General features: G+C 42.8%; 1 protein-coding gene across 4 annotated transcripts in view; it reads right to left on the reverse strand.

Annotated features, from left to right (window-relative positions):
* THADA (THADA armadillo repeat containing) overlaps nucleotides 1–21,022 on the reverse strand; it is a 383,919-nt gene that overhangs the window by 53,268 nt on the left and 309,629 nt on the right. For all 4 annotated transcript variants that reach the window (XM_012524133.3, XM_058278477.2, XM_071208795.1 and 1 more), the window contains 3 exons: nucleotides 2,263–2,642; nucleotides 1,508–1,626; nucleotides 1,092–1,164 (listed from right to left, as the gene is read on the reverse strand). In XM_012524133.3, coding sequence (XP_012379587.1) covers nucleotides 1,092–1,164; nucleotides 1,508–1,626; nucleotides 2,263–2,642 — 572 coding nt within the window. The remainder of the gene's footprint in view (nucleotides 1–1,091; nucleotides 1,165–1,507; nucleotides 1,627–2,262; nucleotides 2,643–21,022) is intronic.

Here is a 21,022-nt window from a genome sequence, read left to right on the forward strand (position 1 = left end):
TGGCACAAAAGATAGAGCATCCGCCTACCACGTGGGAGGTCCAGGGTTCAAACCCAGGGCTTTCCTGACCCATGTGGTGAGCTGGCCCACGCGCAGTGCTGATGCACACAAGGAGTGCCGTGCCACGCAGGGGTGTCCCCCGCATAGGGGAGCCCCGCGCACAAGGAGCGCACCCAGTAAGGAAAACCGCCCCACATGAAAAAAGTGCAGGCTGCCCAGGAGTGGTGTTGCACACACAGAGAGCTGATGCAGCAAGATAATGTAACAAAAAGAGACATGGGGATGAGGGGTATATGGGGACTTCATATTTTTTGAATGTAACATTAAAAAAAAAAAAAAAGAAAAAAAATAAGAAGGATTAGGGAAGAAAAAAAAAAAGAGACACAGATTCCTGGTGCTGCTGGCAAGAATACAAGTGGACACAGAGAAAAACATAGCAAAAGGACACAGAGAGCAGACAACTGGGGGGGAGGGGAAGGGGAGAGAAAATGCAAAAAAAAAGCTTGAAAGAGAAAGAAAGAGAAAAGAAAGAGAGAGAGAAAGAAAGAAAGAGGAAGGAAGGAAGGAAAGAAAGGAAGGAAAGGTAAGAAAGAAAGAACAGTCTAACTAGGTAGGAAAAACAAGGGGTTTGGATATATATGTGTGTTGGGGGTGGAAAGTGGGTAAGAGATTGTGCTAACCTCATGGACTCTAACCAAAAATGCCTGATATGAGAAAAAATAAATGCTAAAAGTGGTGTTCATGGGAAGTGGACGCGGCTCAAGCAACTGAGTTCCCGCCTACCACACGGGAGGTCCTGGGTTCAGTTCTCAGTGCCTCCTGGAGAAGACAAGCACATAACAAACAGACAGCAAGCTCAAACACCCAGGGGGTGGGGAGAAATTAAAAAACAACAAAAAAAGTGATGCTCAAAAAATTCTTAACAAGTTATACTCTAATTGGAAAATCAACATGAACAATGTTTTTGTAGAAGCTAAACATAGAATGTCACAGCAATTCTGCCCCCTGGGGCACTTCACTTTTACTATTATGTTCCAGGTAAATGAGAGCTCAACAACCCAACCCCAGGATGGGAAAAGAATCAGCCTTACCTCCTCCCAGGTCTGCATGTGGTGGGCAACTACTTTGGAGGCAAGTCTCAGAGCTGCACTTTGAATTTCAGACCTAGAGAATGTAAGCCAAAAAAAAAAAAAAAAAATCAAATCCAACATAATTTATACCCAGATGGTTTTTGCAGATAGTTTGTACTCCATGCAAATGTGAATATTAAAATCTCTACCTCCTGGCTATATAAACGCCACCAGTGGCAATTACCTTCTGGTTATTAATGTGAAACTCTGACATCATTCTATTGCCTGTGCTTAGAACATAGGTCCGACAGGCTGAGCCTTAGAAAGAAACACAGGACCTGTGTCCTCAGGCCAGGGCCATGTGTGAGCTCATTATACAACTGACCAAAGAACCAGACATTGTACTGAGGTTACACAGGGAGAGTCAGGAGGCAAACCTTTCATGAGCAGCAGTATCCATTGTCCAGATCAAGAACTCCTTTGGGGTTAGATGGACACAGTGCCATGTCTGGGGAAGCCACTCACTGGGGTCCATGCAATGGAGAATTTTCAGAATCTGTATACAGAAAATAAGAGCCAATTCCATGAAAAAAAAAAAAAAAAGAAATAAATACTCAGCAAAGTCTCCAGATGCTAAGTAATAATCACTTACACTGACAAGGGAGAACGGACATCTATCTTTCAAAGAGTTCTGACTGACTTATTTCCCCCTTAATACGTTTGGGAGACAGAAGCAAGGTGGAGCAGAGACAAACCTAAGGGTCTCTAGTGACCTGGGTTTGGAGACCAGATGCCCTCATTCCTAGACCAGTACCCTTTTCTTTTGATTATGCCTTCCAAGTGGCCATCTGCCCCCAAACAGCTGTGGCAGCCGTAGACTATCCACTGACATACACTGCAGCCCATTTTCAATGGTCTGTTTCCTGACTATCCCAGAGTGGGCGATCCTGTCTTTAGTTAATCTCTGTCATCAATACCAAAGTCAAAGTATTTTCATTTCTGTGCAAACTCTTCGGTGCATGAAGCCATGCCAAGCACCATACAGAGCCTTTTGCCCTCTGGATGTTGAATCTACTTCCTATTGTCCGTGGAGAGCCTTAACCTGATGCTGTCTTCATGATCTTATCATTCTGGTAGGCTTGCCAAAGAGTGTGAGGCATGAAAAGGTATGGTTAGCAGACAGAGACCTTACCTTGCAGATGCATTCTGGATGACGTTCTTTCATAGCCAACATCAAGAAGTTCTCTCCCATGTTGCACAGAAAAGGTGGCAGTCCCTTCTCTCTCAACCCAGAGGTGGCTAAAGAGAACCTTTCCAACAGGGCATCCAGTGTCAGCGAGCGCACTTCAGGGAAGGCGGACTCCAACAGCCGAGAGAAGGAAATGGGAATGTCCGTTGACTGCTCTCCAGCCTTGGCCACTGCTGCCCACACTGCCGCTATGGCTAGTTTAGTGAGGCTCTCGAGGTACTGGGGCAGGCCTGGAGCCGTGAAGGTATAGGGGAACCCAGTGATCAGCTCTGATCTTGAGACGATCCTGTTGACTTCCTCCCAGAAGCCCAGGCTCTCCAGAACTAAAAAGCAGAAAGGCAAAGGGAAAGAGGCCCTCCCTTTATACCACTTTCCACAAAAAGAAGGTGAGAGGATGGAAGGCTCTGGATATACTGGGTGGGCCTATCAAACAATTTTCCTGAGTAGATTTCAAGTGAACAATGTAATGAGTGATTAGCCCACTAAGATTCAGACTTCTAACCCAGAAGCAGTTTCTATTTGGGTAATTCATAATTTTCCCCCTGGGGGACAAAGGCATCCCTATCCCAAGATGTGCTCTTAGCACCCCTCGTCGACATTCAGTAAATATGAACTTGGTGATCTCGAGTCACCAGCCTCAAAATTGATAAGGATCTAAAAGGGCATCTAGACCAAACATCCTTCAGAGGCTTGGGTCCCCTCTATGCATCTCTTCCCGGTAGCTCTTGGTTGAGTGCCACAGTGACCTGGAGCTCACAAAACAACCTATTCTATGCAGTTAACTATTAGAAAGTCCTTTTTGGAGTTCCTACTCCTTGGCCTAGTTCTGTACTTTGTGGCTCCCAATAACAGCTCTTTAGGTAGTTAAATAGTTATTATGCCCCATGTCTTCTCTAGATGAAACACCCACAGTTTCTTCAATTCTTCCTCATATGATGGGCCTCACCTTGTCTCACTATCCTAGCTGCCTTCCCACAGGCATGCTTCACCCTTCTTTTTTTTTTTAAATTATTTATTTATTTTTTATTGACTTTGTAATAATATTACATTAAAAATATATATATATGAGGTCCCATTAAACCCCACCACCCCCACCCCACCTCTCCCCCCCCAGCAACACTCATTCCCATCATCATGACACATCCATTGCATTTGGTAAGTACATCTTTGGGCACCTCTGCACCTCATGGTCGATGGTCCACATCATGGCCCATACTCTCCCCCATTCCATCCAGTGGGCCCTGTGAGGATTTACAATGTCCGGTGATTGCCCCTGAAGCACCATCCAGGGCAGCTCCATGTCCCAAAGACGCCTCCACCTCTCATCTCTTCCTGTATTTCCCCATACCCATCAGCCACCATGTCCACTTTTCCCAATCCAATGCCACCTTTTCTATGTGGACATTGGATTGGTTGTGTCCATTGCACCTCTATGTCAAGAGGAGGCTCAGATTCCACATGGATGCTGGATGCAATCCTCCCACTTTCAGTTGTAATCACTCTAGGCTCCATGGTGTGGTGGTTGTCCTTCTTCAACTCCATCTTAGCTGAGTGTGGTGAGTCCAATAAATCAGATTGTAGGTGCTGGAGTCTGTTGCTTCACCCCTCTTAAAGCATGGCCAGAGAGAACAGAACATGACTCTCCAGGACAGCAGGTTCATTCAGTGGCGCCACACTGCTGACTCATATGGAGCACACTCAGGGAGCACTCAGCCCTTCTCTCTTTTTTTGTAAGTTTTTGCTTTTTTAAAAAGTTTATTAAGCAGTTTTATTGAAATGTATTCACATACCATATGATCTATCAAAGTGTGTAATCAGTGGCTTTCCCCCCCCTTCTTCCCCTCCCCCTCCCCTGTCCTGCTGTTTTTGCTGTCTGCGTCCATTCACTGTGTGATCTTCTGTATATGTTTCTCTTTCTATCTTCTCATCTTTCTCCTCTAGGATTCACCGGGATTCAATCCTGGGGACCTCTGATGTGGAGAGAGGTTCCTTGTCACTTGCACCACCTCAGTTCCTGGTATCTGCTGTGCTTCACCTTGACTCTCCCCTTGGTCTCTCTTTTGTTGCATCATCATCTTGCTGCGTGACTGACTCACTTGCACAGGTACTGGCTCACCAGGCAGGCCCTCGACTTGCCACACAGGCACAGGCACCCATGTGGGCACTCAGCTCACCACATGGGCACTTGGATTGCCACGCAGGCACTGGCGCAGGCACTTGGCTTACCGCACAGGCACCCATGTGGGCGCTTGGCTCACCACATGGGCACTCGGCTCGCTGCGCAGGCACTTGGCTCACCACACAGGCACTCACGTGGGCACTCAGCTCACCACGTTGGCACTCGGCTCGCTGCATGGGCACAGGCTCGGCACATGGGCATGGGCTCACCACATGGGCACTCGGCTCACTGCATGGGCACTCAGTTTGCCACACGGGCACAGGCTCACCACACAGGCACAGGCTCACCACATGGGCACTCAGCTCGCTATGCAGGCACTTGCATGGGCACTTGGCTCACCTTGCAGGCACCCATGTGGGCACTCAGCTCACCACATGGACACATGGCTCACTGCGCTGGCAACTGGCTTGCTGCACAGGCACTTGGCTCACCATGCGGGCACTTGGCTCACCACACAGGCACTCGCGTGGGCACTCGGCTCACCAGACAGGCACTCAGCTCACCGTGCAGGCACTGGCTCACTGCGCACGCAAGCTTTCTCTTCTTTTTCACCAGGAGGCTCCAGGAATCGAACCCCGACCCTCCTACATGGTAGGCAGAGGCCTTATCGCTTGTCACATCCACTTCCTGATGCCTTCTCTTTTTACATGTTCTAGCAATGGTGGTGCATCATCTATTTCTCACATTATTGTTAAATCGATACTTGTTTATTTGTTTTAAACCCAACTATATATATATTCTTTTAGATTTTATCTTGTTAAATTTGTCTACCTGTCCAGGTATAATCCCTCAACTCTGTAGCCAACTGTTTTTGACAAATCTACCAAGTCCACATTACCAGGACAAAACAGTCTCTTCAACAAATGGTGCTGGGAGAACTGGATATCCATAATCAAAAGAATGAAAGAGGACCCTTACCTTACTCCCTATACAAGAATCAACTCAAAATGGATCAAAGACCTAAAAGAAAAGCCAAGACAATAAAACTACTAGAAGAAAATGTAGGGAAACATCTTCAATATTTTTTGGTAGGTGGTGGTTTCCTGGATCTTACACCCAGAGCACACTCAACAAAAGGAAAAACAGATAAATGGAACTTTTTCAAAATTAAACAGCTTTATACTTCAAAGGACTTTGTCAAAAGGATAAAAAGGCAGCCAACTCAATGGGAGAAACTATTTGGAAATTACATATCTGATAAAGGTTTAATATCCATGATATATAAAGAGATGCTACAATTCAACAACAAAAAAGACAAATGACCCAGTTAAAAAATGGGCAAAAGACTTAAATAGACATTTGTCCAAAGTAGAAATACACATGGTGAAGAAACACATGGAAAAATGTTCAACACTGCTAGTGATTAGGGAAATGCAAGTCAAAGTACGAGATATCATTTCACACCTATAAGAATGGCCACTATTAAAAAGACAAAACTACAAGTGTTAGAGAGGTGGAGAGATAGAACACTCAGTCACTGTTGGTAGGAATGTAGAATGGTGCAGTCACTATTGAGTAATGTTTGGCAATTCCTAAGGAAGTTGAATAAAGATCTGCTACAGGACCTGGCAATACCACTACTACTACGTATATACCCAGAAGAACTAAAAGCAGCAACACGAACAGACATCTGCACACCAACCAATGTTCATAGTGGCATTATTCACGATTGCCAAAAGATAGAAACAACCCAGGTGTCTATGAACCAATGAGTAGGTTAAGCAAACTGTGGTCTATTCACACAATGGAATACTATGCAGTTGTAAGAAGAAATGAAGTCATAAGGGATATGACAACATGGATGAACCTGGTGGACATTATGTTGAGTGAAACAAGCCAGACACAAAGGGACAAATACTGTATGATTGTGTTATTATGAACTAAATATTTTGGGTAAACTCATGGAGTTAATAACTAGACTATAGGTCACCAGAAAATAGAATGAGGGTAGAGAATGGAAAGCTGAGCGTAATCTGTGCAGAATTGGTAAAAAGATAGTTTGTAAATCTTTGGAAAGGAATAGAAATGGTGAAGGCACATCACAGTATCTGTAACTGCAGAGCTATTATTATATGGGTATGACAGTGGTTGAAAGGGAAAGACTAAAGTCATGTATATTACTAGAAGGAAAGCTAAAAAATGTAACATGGGACTGTATAGCATAGTGAAACCTCATGTGAAATATGAATATAGGTAATATTGCATATATGACTTTTTTCTTTGAAACAGAAAAAATGTATGCTAATGTTATAAGAATTTACTATCAGGCAAATCAACTACATTATGCTAAGTGATAGAAACCAGACACAAAGTACTATACATTGTATGAGTCCATTTCCAAAAAATGTAAATAAAAATCAACTTATAAAGATGGAACCTGATTAGTAGGGTTGGGGAAGGATAGAAGAATTCAGAGATGACTGCTAAGGGGTGTGGAGTTTTTCTTTCTGGAGTAATGAAATTGTTCTAAAATTTTTTGTAGCGATGAATGCACAACACTGTGATTATACTAAAAACCATTTACTGTACACTTTGGATGGATTGTATGGTATGTGAATATATTTCTATAAAACTGCTTTAAAAATTGTGGGGGGTCTGCCTTTTAGATTGCTGAGAACTTTTGTATTCTCAGTGCTGATCAAAAACCTTTATTGTGGAGAAAGTGGCCACAGTAGTTGCTGAGGGCAGGGAGAGGGAAGAAGAGATGTGATGTGGGGGCATTTTTGGGAATTTGAGTTGTCAAATTGCAGGGTCAGATGTTGGACTTTATATATCCTGCCATAACCCACTGAATGTACTGGGGGAGAGTGTGAACTACAGGGTAAACTATTATCTATGTGGTGAAGCAGTGCTCCAAAACGTGTTCACCGAGTGCGATGAGTGTGCCACAATGATGGGGGAGGTTGTTGGTGTGGGAGTACAGTGGGGGGTGGAGGGTGTACAGGAACCGCTTATCTTTCTCTAATGTAACATTTTTTTGTGTGATGTATATATCTTCAAAAAAAAATACAATTTACAAAAATGATGGGGTGGGGGGTGGTGAGTGGTGTATATGGGAATCTCTTATGTTTTTTATGGTTTTTAATGCAACGTTCTTTGTGAACTATTAACTTTAATAAAAAAGTGTAAAAAAAATAAACCTAATATAGTATTAAAAAACAAACAAAAATCTTTACTGCCTGCTAACTATGTGCTTGGCTCCGTGCTAGATGCTAGATAAAATAAAACTGCCCTTAAGGAGTTTGTAGTTTTGTTTGAGAAAGAGAAACGCATGAACAGATAATTCCAGTATAGTGACATAAATGATGATCTGAGTCTTAAAGAGGAAGAGAGTCGGGAAGGCTACTAGAGGACTGAGAGAAGAAAGGACAGGGAGACTCAGGAGAGAGCAGAGACCTACTTAATTCATGAGTCAACGGAGGAGGGCAGAGGAGAAGGTGGGAATGGTTAGGCCAGGTACGCAGGTTAGAAAGTTACCAGATGTCATTCATTTGGGTACTTTCTCCAAACTGCTGCTTTGAAAAAAATATTCTCAGCTGTATGGTAAGTATGCGTCAAGGAGATGACCCAGAGTAGAGTTTCTCAAACTTGAGTGTATATTAGCATCACCTGGAAGGCTTGTTAACCAATCCCCCACCACCTGCAGAGTTTCTGTTTCAGGAAGTCTGGGGCAAGGCCTGAGAATTTGCAGTTCTAATAAGCTCACAGGTGATGCTGATCCTGCTGATTCAGGGATGGACTTTGAAAACCAGTGCCCTTAACCAGAGGTTGTTAAGACCACACATAGATTCCAATTCAGTTGGTCTCCAGATGGGTACCAAAATTTGTGGTCTTAACAAGCCAGCAGGCAATTCTGCTAGGCATCCCAGAGGAGGGCCACGCTGCTAAGGGACGACTGTCAACAGGGGTCCATAGGGTTTAGGGGTGGGTGAGTGGGGGATGTAGCTCTAGACAGGACTCACAGTACTTCACCACACTCTACATTCTTCTCTAAATAAAAACACCAAAGGAAGGGAAATTATGGAGATTTCAAAAGAATGACTAAGCACTATAAAAACCCCTGATAGGCAAGCAGGCAGGCCCTCAACCATTAAGAACGCTGGCTCACTAGGTGCCAGGCTCTGTTCTAGGTCCTGGGAATGCAGCAGTGAAGTAGAAAAACAAGGCCCTGCTCTGGGGGAGCTCCCATTTGAGTGGGATAACAAAACACATCCCTTCTAGTCTCCAGAGTGAGAGGGTCTTCTGGTAGGAACAGGAGGTGGAGGGAGAAATGCCTGACATTGCAGCATAAGCTGCTGTGGTGACTAACTGGGAAGTACTACTTCCTCTGGCGCAGTGAATCTTGGCCCAGGATGCCCAGGATGCCCAGTATTTTCATTCAACAGGCTGTAGAACAACACTCATGTCAGGGGACACTTGACCACACATCGGGGCCAGCCCTGGACGGTCATTTTAAAAGTGACCCAGGTGATTCTAGGGTGCAGCAGGGTTGCCGGGTGCTATTCCACGGCAGGTAAAGATCATCAAAGAGTTTTCCCAGCCAGGATTTCTCCCCAGGGAAGCGCTATACGCACATATGCTGCCATACCAAATGCACTTCAAAGTCTGGATGGAAAAGTGGTACTTTTCTTTTCTATGAGTGCATGTTGTCTGCAACACGAAGTTAGTTCCTCAGTCTGAAGTTTAGCAGCTCCCTTCTTCAGATGACAGTAATTTTTAAACCTGAACTTTTCTAGTTGCAATGTGAGTTCTCATTGCATCAGGTTTCTGCCTTTCTCCTTCCTTCCTACTTTTCTTGTAAAGCCAAGTGTTCAATTGAAAGAATCTGATCCTGGCTTTAACAGTCCCATTTTATTTTTCATAAATTAGAATGATTTTGGCAAGCCCTTACTGGTTGGAGCACTTCTCAGTTCGCCTTGTTTGCAAAGTCTTTGGATTTTCCTATCAGTGCAGTCAAGTATGTGTGGCTGATTCTATGCATCCAATTTGCTTTCATTCCTGAAATTAAATTTTTTTTTTCTTCAGAGCAGGTATATTTCTAGCCTTCAAGGGAAAGGCTTTATGGTTGGGTTCAGCTAGAAAGACAGTAACTCCTACCTGTGCTATGCCCTAGAGTTCGCAGGAAAACTAATTCCTAGTTTGGAATTCCTGGACCAATAAACAGTCAAAAACAATGTAACAGGGGAGTAAATGCAGCTCAAGTGGCTGAGCACCTGCTTCCCATGTACAAGGCCCAGGTTTGATCCCTGTACCTCCTAAAAAACAAACAAACTAGAAAACTCTCACTGAGAGCAGATGGAGCTCAGTGGTTGAGTACCTGCTTCCCATGTACAAGGTCCTTGGTTCGATCCCTGGTACCTCCTAAAAACAAAACAAAACAAAAAACACAATGTGACAGGATGGTATAAGTTGCCTTTTTTTTTTTCTGGCAAGGTAAGGATGTTAAAAAAACAACAACAAACCTTCTACCTGTTATCATTTCATAAAAGACAAGCTATCCTAATACCAAAAATGGAAGAAATTCTGGGAGAGAGTATAAACTACAATATAAACTATAATCCATGCTGTGTGGCAATGCTCCAAAATGTGTTCATCAATTGCAATGAATGTACCACACTAATGAAAGCAGTTGTTAATGTGGGAAAAGTGGGAGGTATGGGCAGTGAAGCATGTATGGGAAACCTCCCTCTATATATTTTTAACCCCCCCACGCCCCCATTGCGGCTGGTTTGCTGTCTGCTCTCTGTGCCCATTTGCTGTGCGTTCTTCTGTCTGTATTTAATGTTTATTTCTCTCCCATCTTGCAGCTTGCTTGTTGTCTGCTCTCTGTGCCCATTCGTTGTATGCTCTTCTGTGTTTTCACTTGTCTCCCTTTTTGTTGTGTCACCTTGCTGAGTTGACTCTCTGCAGTGCTTGCGGGCCGGGGGCTCTCCACTGCGTGCAGGTGAGCCTGCCTTCACAAGGAGGCCCCAGGATGCAAATCCAGGGCCTCCCATATGGTAGATGGGAGCCCAACTGATTGAGCCACAGCAGCTTCCCCCTATATTTTTTTATGTAACATTTCATGTAATCTATGTATCTTTTAAAAATAAATAAAAAAAATATTTTTTAAAAATGGAGGAAATTCATGGTGTGATAATAAAGGACAATTGTTTAAATTAAAGAAATCTGACTTTAAGTGTCATTTTGTTATAGTTTTCCTTCTGCCATGGGCTGGTGAAGATGTCATCGAGGACCAGCATTTGGAACTAGAGTTGTGGGAATCTGATGAACTTGTCCTGAGGTTGTTCTGTTCAGACAGCATGAATACAATGAACAGCGATTCCTCTGTAGGAACCCAAGGGACTCCGCAGAGATCCCTCACGACGCCAAGCAACCTGTCTGAGAGGAGCTGAGGCGGCCCATTCACACCATTCCCTCCAGTCATCTCAGATGTGTTATCTGAGCAGTTGTCCGTTCTTTGGCAGGGTGCAGATTTCAGTGTTTTGTCTGCAACCTGAACAGTGACTGCTAAAGTTAACTCTGAATTTCAAAGTTGTTGCCTCCTAACCAGGGAAGGTAAGGTGCTAATATCCACCAGGTTACTCAAAGAGGATTTAAAAGTCACACATACCTTGAGCAGAGAAAGTGTCAGATTTAGGACGTCCTGTTTTATTTTGTTATTTAGGAAAGTCTGCCTCTTCCCTGAGGAGCATAATGACCCCAGAGGGCAAGCTTGTGGGTCATTCTTTTTTGGTCTTCTAAGCTACACCTACAGGTTTGTTAAACTTCTTTAAAAAACAATAAAAAACTATAAGCTTGAAAAATGCACATTGATCTTAATAGCATTAAAAAAAAATGTAAGAGAATTTAACTCTAAGTACTCAGGAGAGAGACAGAGAGAGTGAGAGATTAAAAAAGGACAATTAAAAAAGGGCAGGTTCACCTGACATTCCAGCCCCTGAGCATGTCCCAGAGGGGTCATGGTCATGGTCAAGCTGTTCCCTCAGACCCCTTGAGCATGCCCAGGGCCGGTCTGCAGTAGCTGAAAAATCTATTTCAAAAAAGTTCCCAGGAGATGCTAATGCTGCCAGTTCAGTATTCCAGTGAGAAGCACCGCTTTAGACTCTCAGAGATCACCTGTACCTCTCCCGGTGTAAACGCCTTGCCATGCCCAATGTGAGGAATTCTAGTGTACTGTGGGTAACTGTTTTATACACCATGGCCCCTAATCATAAGCCAAGTGCAACCAAAGCACTTCGAATATTCCTCCACTGTTACATCAGTAAGAGCCTTGTGCTGAACTGGCTGACATAAAAGGGGACAAGAGAGAAAAAGTGTACAGGCCCAGAATGACAACATTTCTTGGCCCCAGAAGAGATGTCTACAGCAGAGGAAAAAACCCCAGTCATCACAGCCAAGTTGTCAGCAGCAATCACAGCCATGAAGGGGGAAGAAGCCTCCTCAGGACTGAAAGGGCCAAAGAGAGAAAAATGGCTTCACTACTAGGGAATAAGTTACCTGTGGGATATTGTGAAAATGGCAATGATATTAATTTTGCCACTATGGAGGGTCACTTACCACTGAGCCTCACATGACGGTTCTTTTTTTTTTTTTTTAAACAAAGCAATTTTATTGATACATATGAATAAAACATATATCCATCCAAAGTATACAGCCAGTGGTATTTGGTGTAATCATGTTTGTGCATTCATCATTTCAATCAATCTTAGAGCACTTTCATTATTCCAATAATAATAATAAAAACCAACCAACCAATACACATCCCCTCTCAATTTCTATGCTTTCCCTGCCGTACATAGCTGCTATTCTTTTTCCTTCTAGTATATTTATATTTATATTTTGTAAAAACAGCCTTACAGGGAAGCGGATGTGACTCAACCAATTGGGCTCCTGGGGTTCGCTTCCCAGGGCCTCCTTGTGAAGGCAGGCTGGCCTGTGCCCGCAGAGAGCTGGTGCAGCAAGATGACACAACAAAGGGCAACAAGCAGACCCAGAAGAACGTGCAGCAAATGGAAACAGAGAGCAGAGAGCAGGCAAGTGTCAGGGGGGTGGGGAATAAATAAAATAAAAAACAAATCTTAAAAAAAAAAGTCTTACATACGCAGTATCATGCATATTTGTGTTTTACATGAGGATTTACTATCTTACACAGTCCCATGTTACATTTTTCAGCTCCCCTTCTAGTAATATATATGACCGTAGACTTTCCCTTTCAACCACTGTCACTGATGGTTCTTTATTCGGCCTGATCTTGCCCATGCCATTCTCTCCTTGGCAAATCAAATGAATGAGCAAATGACCAAATGAATGAATTTCTTTCACAATTGGAAAAGCTCTGAATTGTCTGTAAAACTAGGTCAAGAAAAGTTTGCAGGTGTAATTGTTCTAAAGTTTCCTCTATACTTCTCCCTCTCCCCAGCACCTCTACCCTCCTTTAAAAAGTAGGAGGCAAGAAAATACAAAGCAGATTTCCCTGTCAATGCATAGTAAGATGGCTGGTTTTTCTACTTCAAAGAATTATAGCTCTGGTCAGAGAGCTCTAGAATCAGATGTAATAAAAGTTCTTATCTGGAACTGACCTCGGTTGATAAACTAACTCTAAAAATAATCACAGAAGATAAGTGTACATTCTGTGAATGTTAATGTCCTGTTATGCAATTTCTCAGTAAAAAAAAAATTATATTTGGATAGAAAAGGAAACCATAGGAACAATAACAACAAAATCAACTGATTTAATAAATCTTGGCTTCTCCTTATCGAAGGGAAATTCCATTCTCCTATTTAATCCTTTGCCCCTCCTAGAAAACTGTAATCCTGACCTCAGGGGCCCCTTCAGTTACAAACATGTAGAGTGACCTGATGGAGGGATTTGGAAACTAACTTTATCTTGAGAAGCACCCTGAACTGGCACTGGTTGTCTATTTCTTGCCTGCTTTTGTCTCTAGCTTTCTGAATCCCTTCATTCCTGATTACATAGGCTTGTCCCCAACATACACACCCTTTTGAACACATTCCTTCTTTCCTTTCCCCCTGCCCCCCCAGGCCTTCCCACCCCAGCAGATTCTCAAAGGTCTGTGTTTCTCAAGCCCATGATCTCTTATCTGTGCTGAGGAAGGAGAGGGCACTTCTGAGAATACTAAGAACACTAACTTGTCAACCCTTCAAATTAAAACATAGCCCCTCTGGCTGGGGAGAGAGCACCTGAGCAAGAGCTCAGTAAACATATGGGTGGGCTAAAAATGAGCTAGCCAGGCACCGGGGTGGTACCAAGGTCTTTTATTTCTTGCCTCCACCCACCAGCCCATTCCACTCTTTGCCCAGCACAGGGAGGAAGCATGGGAATACTTGTGGATAAATAGATGATAACCCAAAACACAAACATAAAACTACTTCTCAACATACATTGCTTCTGGTTGTCATTGAGTTGCTCCAGAGGGCAGGATTGGGAAATCAGAAATTTCCCTACCATCACACTTTGGGCATTTCTCTGTTTAATTTAACCTTGTAAACTACAAAGGACCTAAGTCTTCTCCTTTTCCTTTGAAACTGGATACAGTGTGAAAATCAACTTGAGAGTCAGTAGCTCTCTGAGAAGACTCCTTTAAATAAAGAGGGCTTACCTCTGTTGCCTCACCTGTAAAGAGTGGAGAGGCTAGGACCACCCATCCTGGGCCCTGCCACACCTGCCCTTTACACTTCTAGGAATGCCCTGGGTCAGGAAGTCCACACCTTAAGCAACAGAAAATAAGACTGAAGAGGTTCCCAGGCACCACTGGACTGCAGACCAACACCTGCAGACCAACACCGGCAGGAGTGATGCTCAAAGGTGCCATTCACGGCTGGCAGAAGCACACAGAACCCAGCTGGACTGGGAATTCTCCTATTTTAATGTGAAGTCCTGCCCTAACATGTAGGGAGAAGCTAAGTAAATTCTGCCAGCTGAGCAATGGAGGTGCGCCTGGAAGTCAATCTACCAGGCTGCTGGACTGGCAGAAGCTCTGCCTTCTACTCTGGATGTGAGGACCATTCATTTCTCTCGCTCTCTCTCTTTCCCCCTCCCTTCTTCCCTTTCTCCTCCTCCTTCTTTTGCTATCAACTTTACCTCTCAATAGCTGTTTTTCTTCCAATGGTGGATTTTTCCTCTCTGTAATGTGAGTACCTGATCCACTGAGGGTATTACCCCCATTTTACAGTTAAGGAACCAAAAGGTTTCAAAACAAGGTGATGGACGTGAGTTTTGCTTCCACCTGTAGGATTAACTGCTACAAGGATTGCCCTTCTGCCAAAAAACTAGGAAATTGGACAATATGTATGAAACTATTGTTTTTAAACATTGGACATAGACAGTGCAGGACTGTGATCTCTAAGAGAAGGGAAACAAATGAGGTAATCCTGAATGATTGTGAACTCCCTAGGGGTGGTTCCTAAGTCCCAGCACAGAGAAGATGAACCCACACAAAGCCCAGCAGTCTTGCTGAGCTACACAGATGAGAGATCAGAGTTCGGGAAGATTGAGGTAGCTAGAATTTGTGGGGCAGAATACAAAAGAGGATAAATCTACATAGAAAGAGAGAGAAAGAACTTTAGAGATCTGCAGAGGAGACTCTGTGAATTTATTTTTTTTTTATTTTTTATTTTTTAAGATTTATTTATTTATTTAATTTCCCCCCCACCCCTGGTTGTCTGTTCTTGGTGGCTATTTGTTGCGTCTTGTTTCTTTGTCTGCTTTTGTTTCTTTGTCCGCTTCTGTTGTCGTCAGCGGCACAGGAAGTGTGGGCGGCGCCATTCCTGGGCAGGCTGCACTTTCTTTTCACGCTGGGCGGCTTTCCTCACGGGCGCACTCCTTGCGCGTGGGGGCTCCCCCACGCGGGGGACACCCTTGCGTGGCACTGCACTCCTTGCGCGCATCAGCACTGCGCATGGCCAGCTCCACACGGGTCGAGGAGGCCCGGGGTTTGAACCGCGGACCTCCCATATGGTAGACGGACGCCCTAACCACTGGGCCAAAGTCCGTTTCCCATCTGTGAATTTATTTTTAAAGGTTTATCCCTCCCCCCCCGTTGTCTGCTCTCTGTGTCTACTCGCTGTGTGTTCTTCTGTGTCTGCTTGTCTTCTCTTCAGGTGGCACCGGGAACCAATCCAGGACCTTCTGTAGTGGCAGAGAGGTGCTCTATCTCTTGGGCCACCTCAGCAACCTGGTCTGCTGGGTCTCTTATTGTCTCTCCTTTGTGTCTCTTTTTGTTGTGTCATCTTGCTACACCAGCTCTCACATTGTGAGAGTCAGCACTCTGCGCGGGCCAGCGCTCCACATGGGCCAGCTCTCTGCTCGGACCAGCTCACCATGTGGGCCACCTTGCCTGCACCAGGAGGCCCTGGGAATCAAACCCTGGACCTCCCATATGGTACACAGGAGCCCAATTGCTTGAACCACATCCGCTTCCCCACTTGAATTTTTGACTGAATAATTTCCTGTGCAAGCGTGGGTGAAACTGTGAAGATGGTGAGGAAAGAACCACCTGGAAGCAGTGGCTGAGCAATTCCCAAAGTTTATAGAGATTGCATTAGTTCATGTTCCCACCAGACTGAGTAGAGAGTCTGTAAAACATTGGGCATCAGGTAGAGACCTTAGGAGAGTATCACCCTAATAGTGGAGCTAACTATGCCCTAAACTAAAGTCTCCTCTTTAGGTGTGATCCACCATGAAAAAGCTTAAAATCAAGTCTTGAAGAAATCCAACTGATCTTACGTTGTTTAATAATAAGCCACAACAAAGCCCAGCATTTTAAATGAATAAAACAAAATCTAGTACCCAAGAAAATAAAATTAACATGGTCTGGTATCTAATAAAAAATTCTCAGTAGGCAGAGAAGGAAAATATGATCCATAACCATGACAAAAATCAATAAAAAGAAATCAACCCAAAAATGACAATGATAATGGAATTAGCAGACAAGGACATTAAAATAGCTATAATAAACATGCAATATATGGTAGAATCTAGAGAAAAACTAACATGAGGAGAGATAAGGAAGAAATAAAAATGAAACAAAGTTCTAGAGATGAACAGGACACTATATGAAATTTTAAAAATATACTAGATGGAATCAACAACAAATTAGACACTGCAAAAGAAAAGATTAGTGAATTTGGAGACAACGAAACTACCAAAAGTGAAATACATAGAAAAAAGACTGGAGAAAAATAGGGCACTCTGTGCAATGACTTTAAGTGATCTAATATACATGCAATTGGATTCCCTGAAAGAGAGGAAAGGATGGAAAAAGTATTCAAAGAAATAATGTTGCTGCAACAAGTACATATACATATGCAAAAAATTGAACTTCTTCCTTAAATTATGGCATATACAAAAATTAATCTGTGTTGATGTGGGAGGAGTGTGGGGAGTGGGGTATGTGGGAACCTCTTATACTTTTTAATGTTCCATTATGTATCTTTAAAAAAGATACATATCTATCTTTAAAAAAATAAAATAAAATGTATCTTTAAAACAATAAAATAAAATGGTGAAAAGGGAAAAAAAATTAACTTGAGGGGAGCATATGTGGGAATGCTGTACTTTCTGCATGATTTTTCTTACAGAAACCCACAACTGCTCTAATGAAAACAACAACAAAATTAACTTTGAGTAGATCACAGACCTCAATGTAAAACCAAAAAACATAAAACTTCTAGAAGAAAACACGTGAGAGCATCTTTGGGACATAGGAAGAGACAAAGATTTATTAGCTAGGGCACAAAAAGTATAAACCACAAAAGAAAAATATTGAAAAATAGGACTTTGTTGACATTAAAAAGCTCTGATTTTCCAAAGATACTGTTAGGAAAATGAAAAGACAAACCATGAATAAGTAGAAAATAACTGCAAAACATCTATCTGTATAAAGTACTTGTATCCAGAGTAAAGAATTTCTACAACTCAATAGTAAGACAACTCAATTTTTTTTAAAAAAAAGGTACAAAATATCTGAACAGGCACTATAGCAATTAAGACATATGATTGGAAAGAGGATGTGGCTCAAGCAACTGGATTACCATCTACCATATAGGAAGTCCAGGGTTCGATACCCACGGCCTCCTGGTGAAAGCAAGCTGGCCCATATGGTGAGCTGGCCCATGTGGACTGCTGGCCCATGCAGAGTGCTGGCCTACTCAGGAGTGCTGCCACCTGCAGAGGTGCTGGCCCATGCAAGAGTGCTGACCCATGTGGAGAGCTGCTGCAGCAAGATGATGCAACAAAAAAAGACACAGACGAGAGGCAATAAGAGATGCAGAAGACCAGGGAGCTGATGTGGCACAAGAGAACAAGCACCACTCTCCCACTCTGGAAGGTCCCAGGATGGGTTACTAGAGCTACTTAATGAGAATACAAGCAGACACAGAATACACAGCGAGTAGACACAGAGAGCAGACAATGGAGGGAGGGGGGAGAAATAAGTAAAAAAAAAAAAAAAAAGAGACATGATTAGCAAATATGGTACATAAAAAGATGTTCATCATAATTAATCATCTGGAAAATTAAAATTGCAATAAAGGGTAGTGGATGTGGCTCGAGAAGCTGAGCACCTGCCTACCACATGGGAGGTCCTGGGTTTGCTTTTCAATGCCTCCTAACGAAAAAACAAAATGAGCAAACAATGAGCAAAAAAAAAAAACATTAAAAAACTCAACATGCTAACAATGAGCAAAACAAATGAGTAAACAATGAGTAAAACAAATGAGTAAACAATGAGTAAAACAAACGAGCAAACAACAAGCAAATGATGAGTAAATGACGAGCAGAGGAGGGAGCCAACTCAGGGGAGCTGATGTGGCTCAATGGTTGAGTGCCGGCCTCCCACACATGAGGTCCCAGGTTCGATCCCCAGTCCTGGTATCTCAAAAAAAAAAAAAAAACATTTACGAGATACCACTACACACCCATTAGAATGACTAAAATTAATAAGACAGATAACACCAAGTCTAGGTGAAGATGTGCAGCAACTGGAGCTCTCATACATTACTGGTAGGAATGCAAAGTGGCACAGCCACTTTGAAAGACAGTTTGACTGTTTCTATTAACTTTATACAATCTTTATCACGTGATCCAGCAATCCCTTTCCTAGGTATTTACCCATGAGAAAAATACATGACTACACAGACTTAGAGTGAATGATCACAACCACATTAGTCACAATCACCAAAAAGTGGAAAGAACCCAAATGCTGGGGCAACTGGATTTTGCCATCAAATCAAATGGTGAATGGATATAAACAAACCAAATAATTACACTGTATTAATAGAATAAAGGACAAAACTACATAAAAATCATCACAATTGACACAGAAAAAAGCATCGGACAAAATTCAACACCCTTTCATGAAAAAAACGCTCAACAAACTAGAAATAGAAGGGTACTTCCTTACCCTGACAATTGGTATCTATAAAAAAACAACCCACAAAAAATGCTATGTTTAATGGTGAAAGACTGAAAGCTCTCCCCCTAAGACAGGGGTTCTTAGCAAGGGGTCCATGAGCTTGAATTAAAACAACCAAAAAACATCATTCTTGTGGGGATGTGTTGGTGTGGGTATGATATATTTATTAAATAATAAATATATGACTTATTAATATATTTAATAAACAGTGTAGTGTGGACTTAGTAAGGGGTCCATGGTTTTCACTTGACTGGCCAAGGGGTTTTTGGAACAAAAAAAGTTAAGAGCCCCTGCCCTAAGACGAGGAACAAGACAAGGATGTCTGCCCTCATCACTGTACTGGAGGTTCTAGCTAGGGAATTTAAGTAAGAGAAAGAAATAAAAGTTATCCCCATTGGAAAGGGATAAATAAAAAGAGAATCAGGAAGCAGATGTGGCTCATCAAGTGATAAGGTCTCTGCCTACCATATGGGAGGACTTGGGTTTGATCCCTCGGGTCTCCAGGTGAAAAAGAAGAAAAGAAAGCATGCCTATGCAGTGAGCCAATGCTTGCGTGGTGAGCTGAGTGCTTGTGCAGTGAGCCAAGTGCCCATGCAGGTGCCCATGTAGTGAGCCAAGTGACCATGCAAGTGCCCGTATGGCAAGTCGAGTGTCCATGCGGTGAACCGAGAGCCTGTGTGCCCATGTGCATGCCTGCATGGTGAGCCAGTACCCGCAAGGTAAACCAGTGCTCATGTGGTGAGCCAGTGCCCACGCAAGTTGAGTCACACAGCAAGATGATGATGCAACAAAAGAGAGACCAAGGAGAGAGTCAAGGTGAAACACAGCAGAGATCAGGAGCTGAAATGGCTCAAATGACAGGGAACCTTTCTGCACATCAGAGGTCCCCAAGATCGAATCCTGGTGAATCCTAGAGGAGAAAGATGAGAAGAGAAGACCAAAAGAGAAACAGATACAGAAGATCACACAGTGAATGGACACAGACAGCAAAAACAGCAGGGTGGGGGAGGGGGAAGAGAAGAAAATAAATATTAAAAAAAAAAAGAGAAACAAAGCTTTAAAAAATAAAAAATAAAATCTCTATTTGCATATGACATGATCTTGTATAAAGAAAATCCTAAGGATTCCACAAAAAAAACTAACAGAGCTAATAAGTGAGTTCAATAAGATTGCAGGATTCAATAACAAATAACAAAGGCAATTCTATACACTAGCAATGAAGCAAGCCAAAAACGAAATTAAGAAATTCCATTTACAATAACATCAAAAGGAATAAAATACTTAGGGATAAATTTAACAAAAGATGTGCAAGATGTGTATATTGAAGACTACAAATCATCATTGAAAGATATTAAAGATCTAAATAAATGGAAAGATAGCTCATGTTCATCAATCAGAGACTTAATATCATTAAATTGACAATACTCCTCAAATTAATTTACAGATGGAATATAATCCCTATCAAAATCCCAGCTGGATTTTTCTATGCAGAAAAAAAACCAACCTCATCCTAAAATTCATGTGGAAATTTAAATGATTCCAAATAGCCAAAACAATCTTGAAAAAGAAGAACAAAGTTAGAGGACTCACACATGCCAAATTCAGAAATTACTACAAAGCTACAGTAATCAAGACTGTGTGGTCATAGAATGAAAGTCCAGAAAGAAAACCATGTTTATGGTCGACTGAGTTTTGTTTTTTTAAGACTTATTTATTTTATTTATTCCCCCCTTCCCCTCCTTTCCCTCCTCCCACCCTGCTGTTTTTGCAGTCTGTGTTGTCTTCTCCTCTCATTTTCTCTCTTCTAGGATTCACCAGGATTTGATCCTGGAGATCTGATAGGGAGAGAGATTCCCTGTCAATTGCACCACCTCAGTTTCTAGTTTCTGCTGCACTTCACCTTGACTCTTCCCTTGTCTCTCTTTTGTTGCATCATCATTTTGCTGCATGACTCACTTGTGTAGGGCACTGGCTCACCACACAGGCACTCACGCAGCACTGGCTTGCCACGTGGGCACGCTTTCTCTTCTTTTTCACCAGGAGGCCCCAGGGATCAAACTCAGATCCTTCCATATGGTAGGCGGAA

The sequence above is a fragment of the Dasypus novemcinctus genome, chromosome 17 (assembly GCF_030445035.2).
Source record: "Dasypus novemcinctus isolate mDasNov1 chromosome 17, mDasNov1.1.hap2, whole genome shotgun sequence".
In the NCBI taxonomy this organism is placed as follows: Eukaryota; Metazoa; Chordata; class Mammalia; order Cingulata; family Dasypodidae; genus Dasypus; species Dasypus novemcinctus.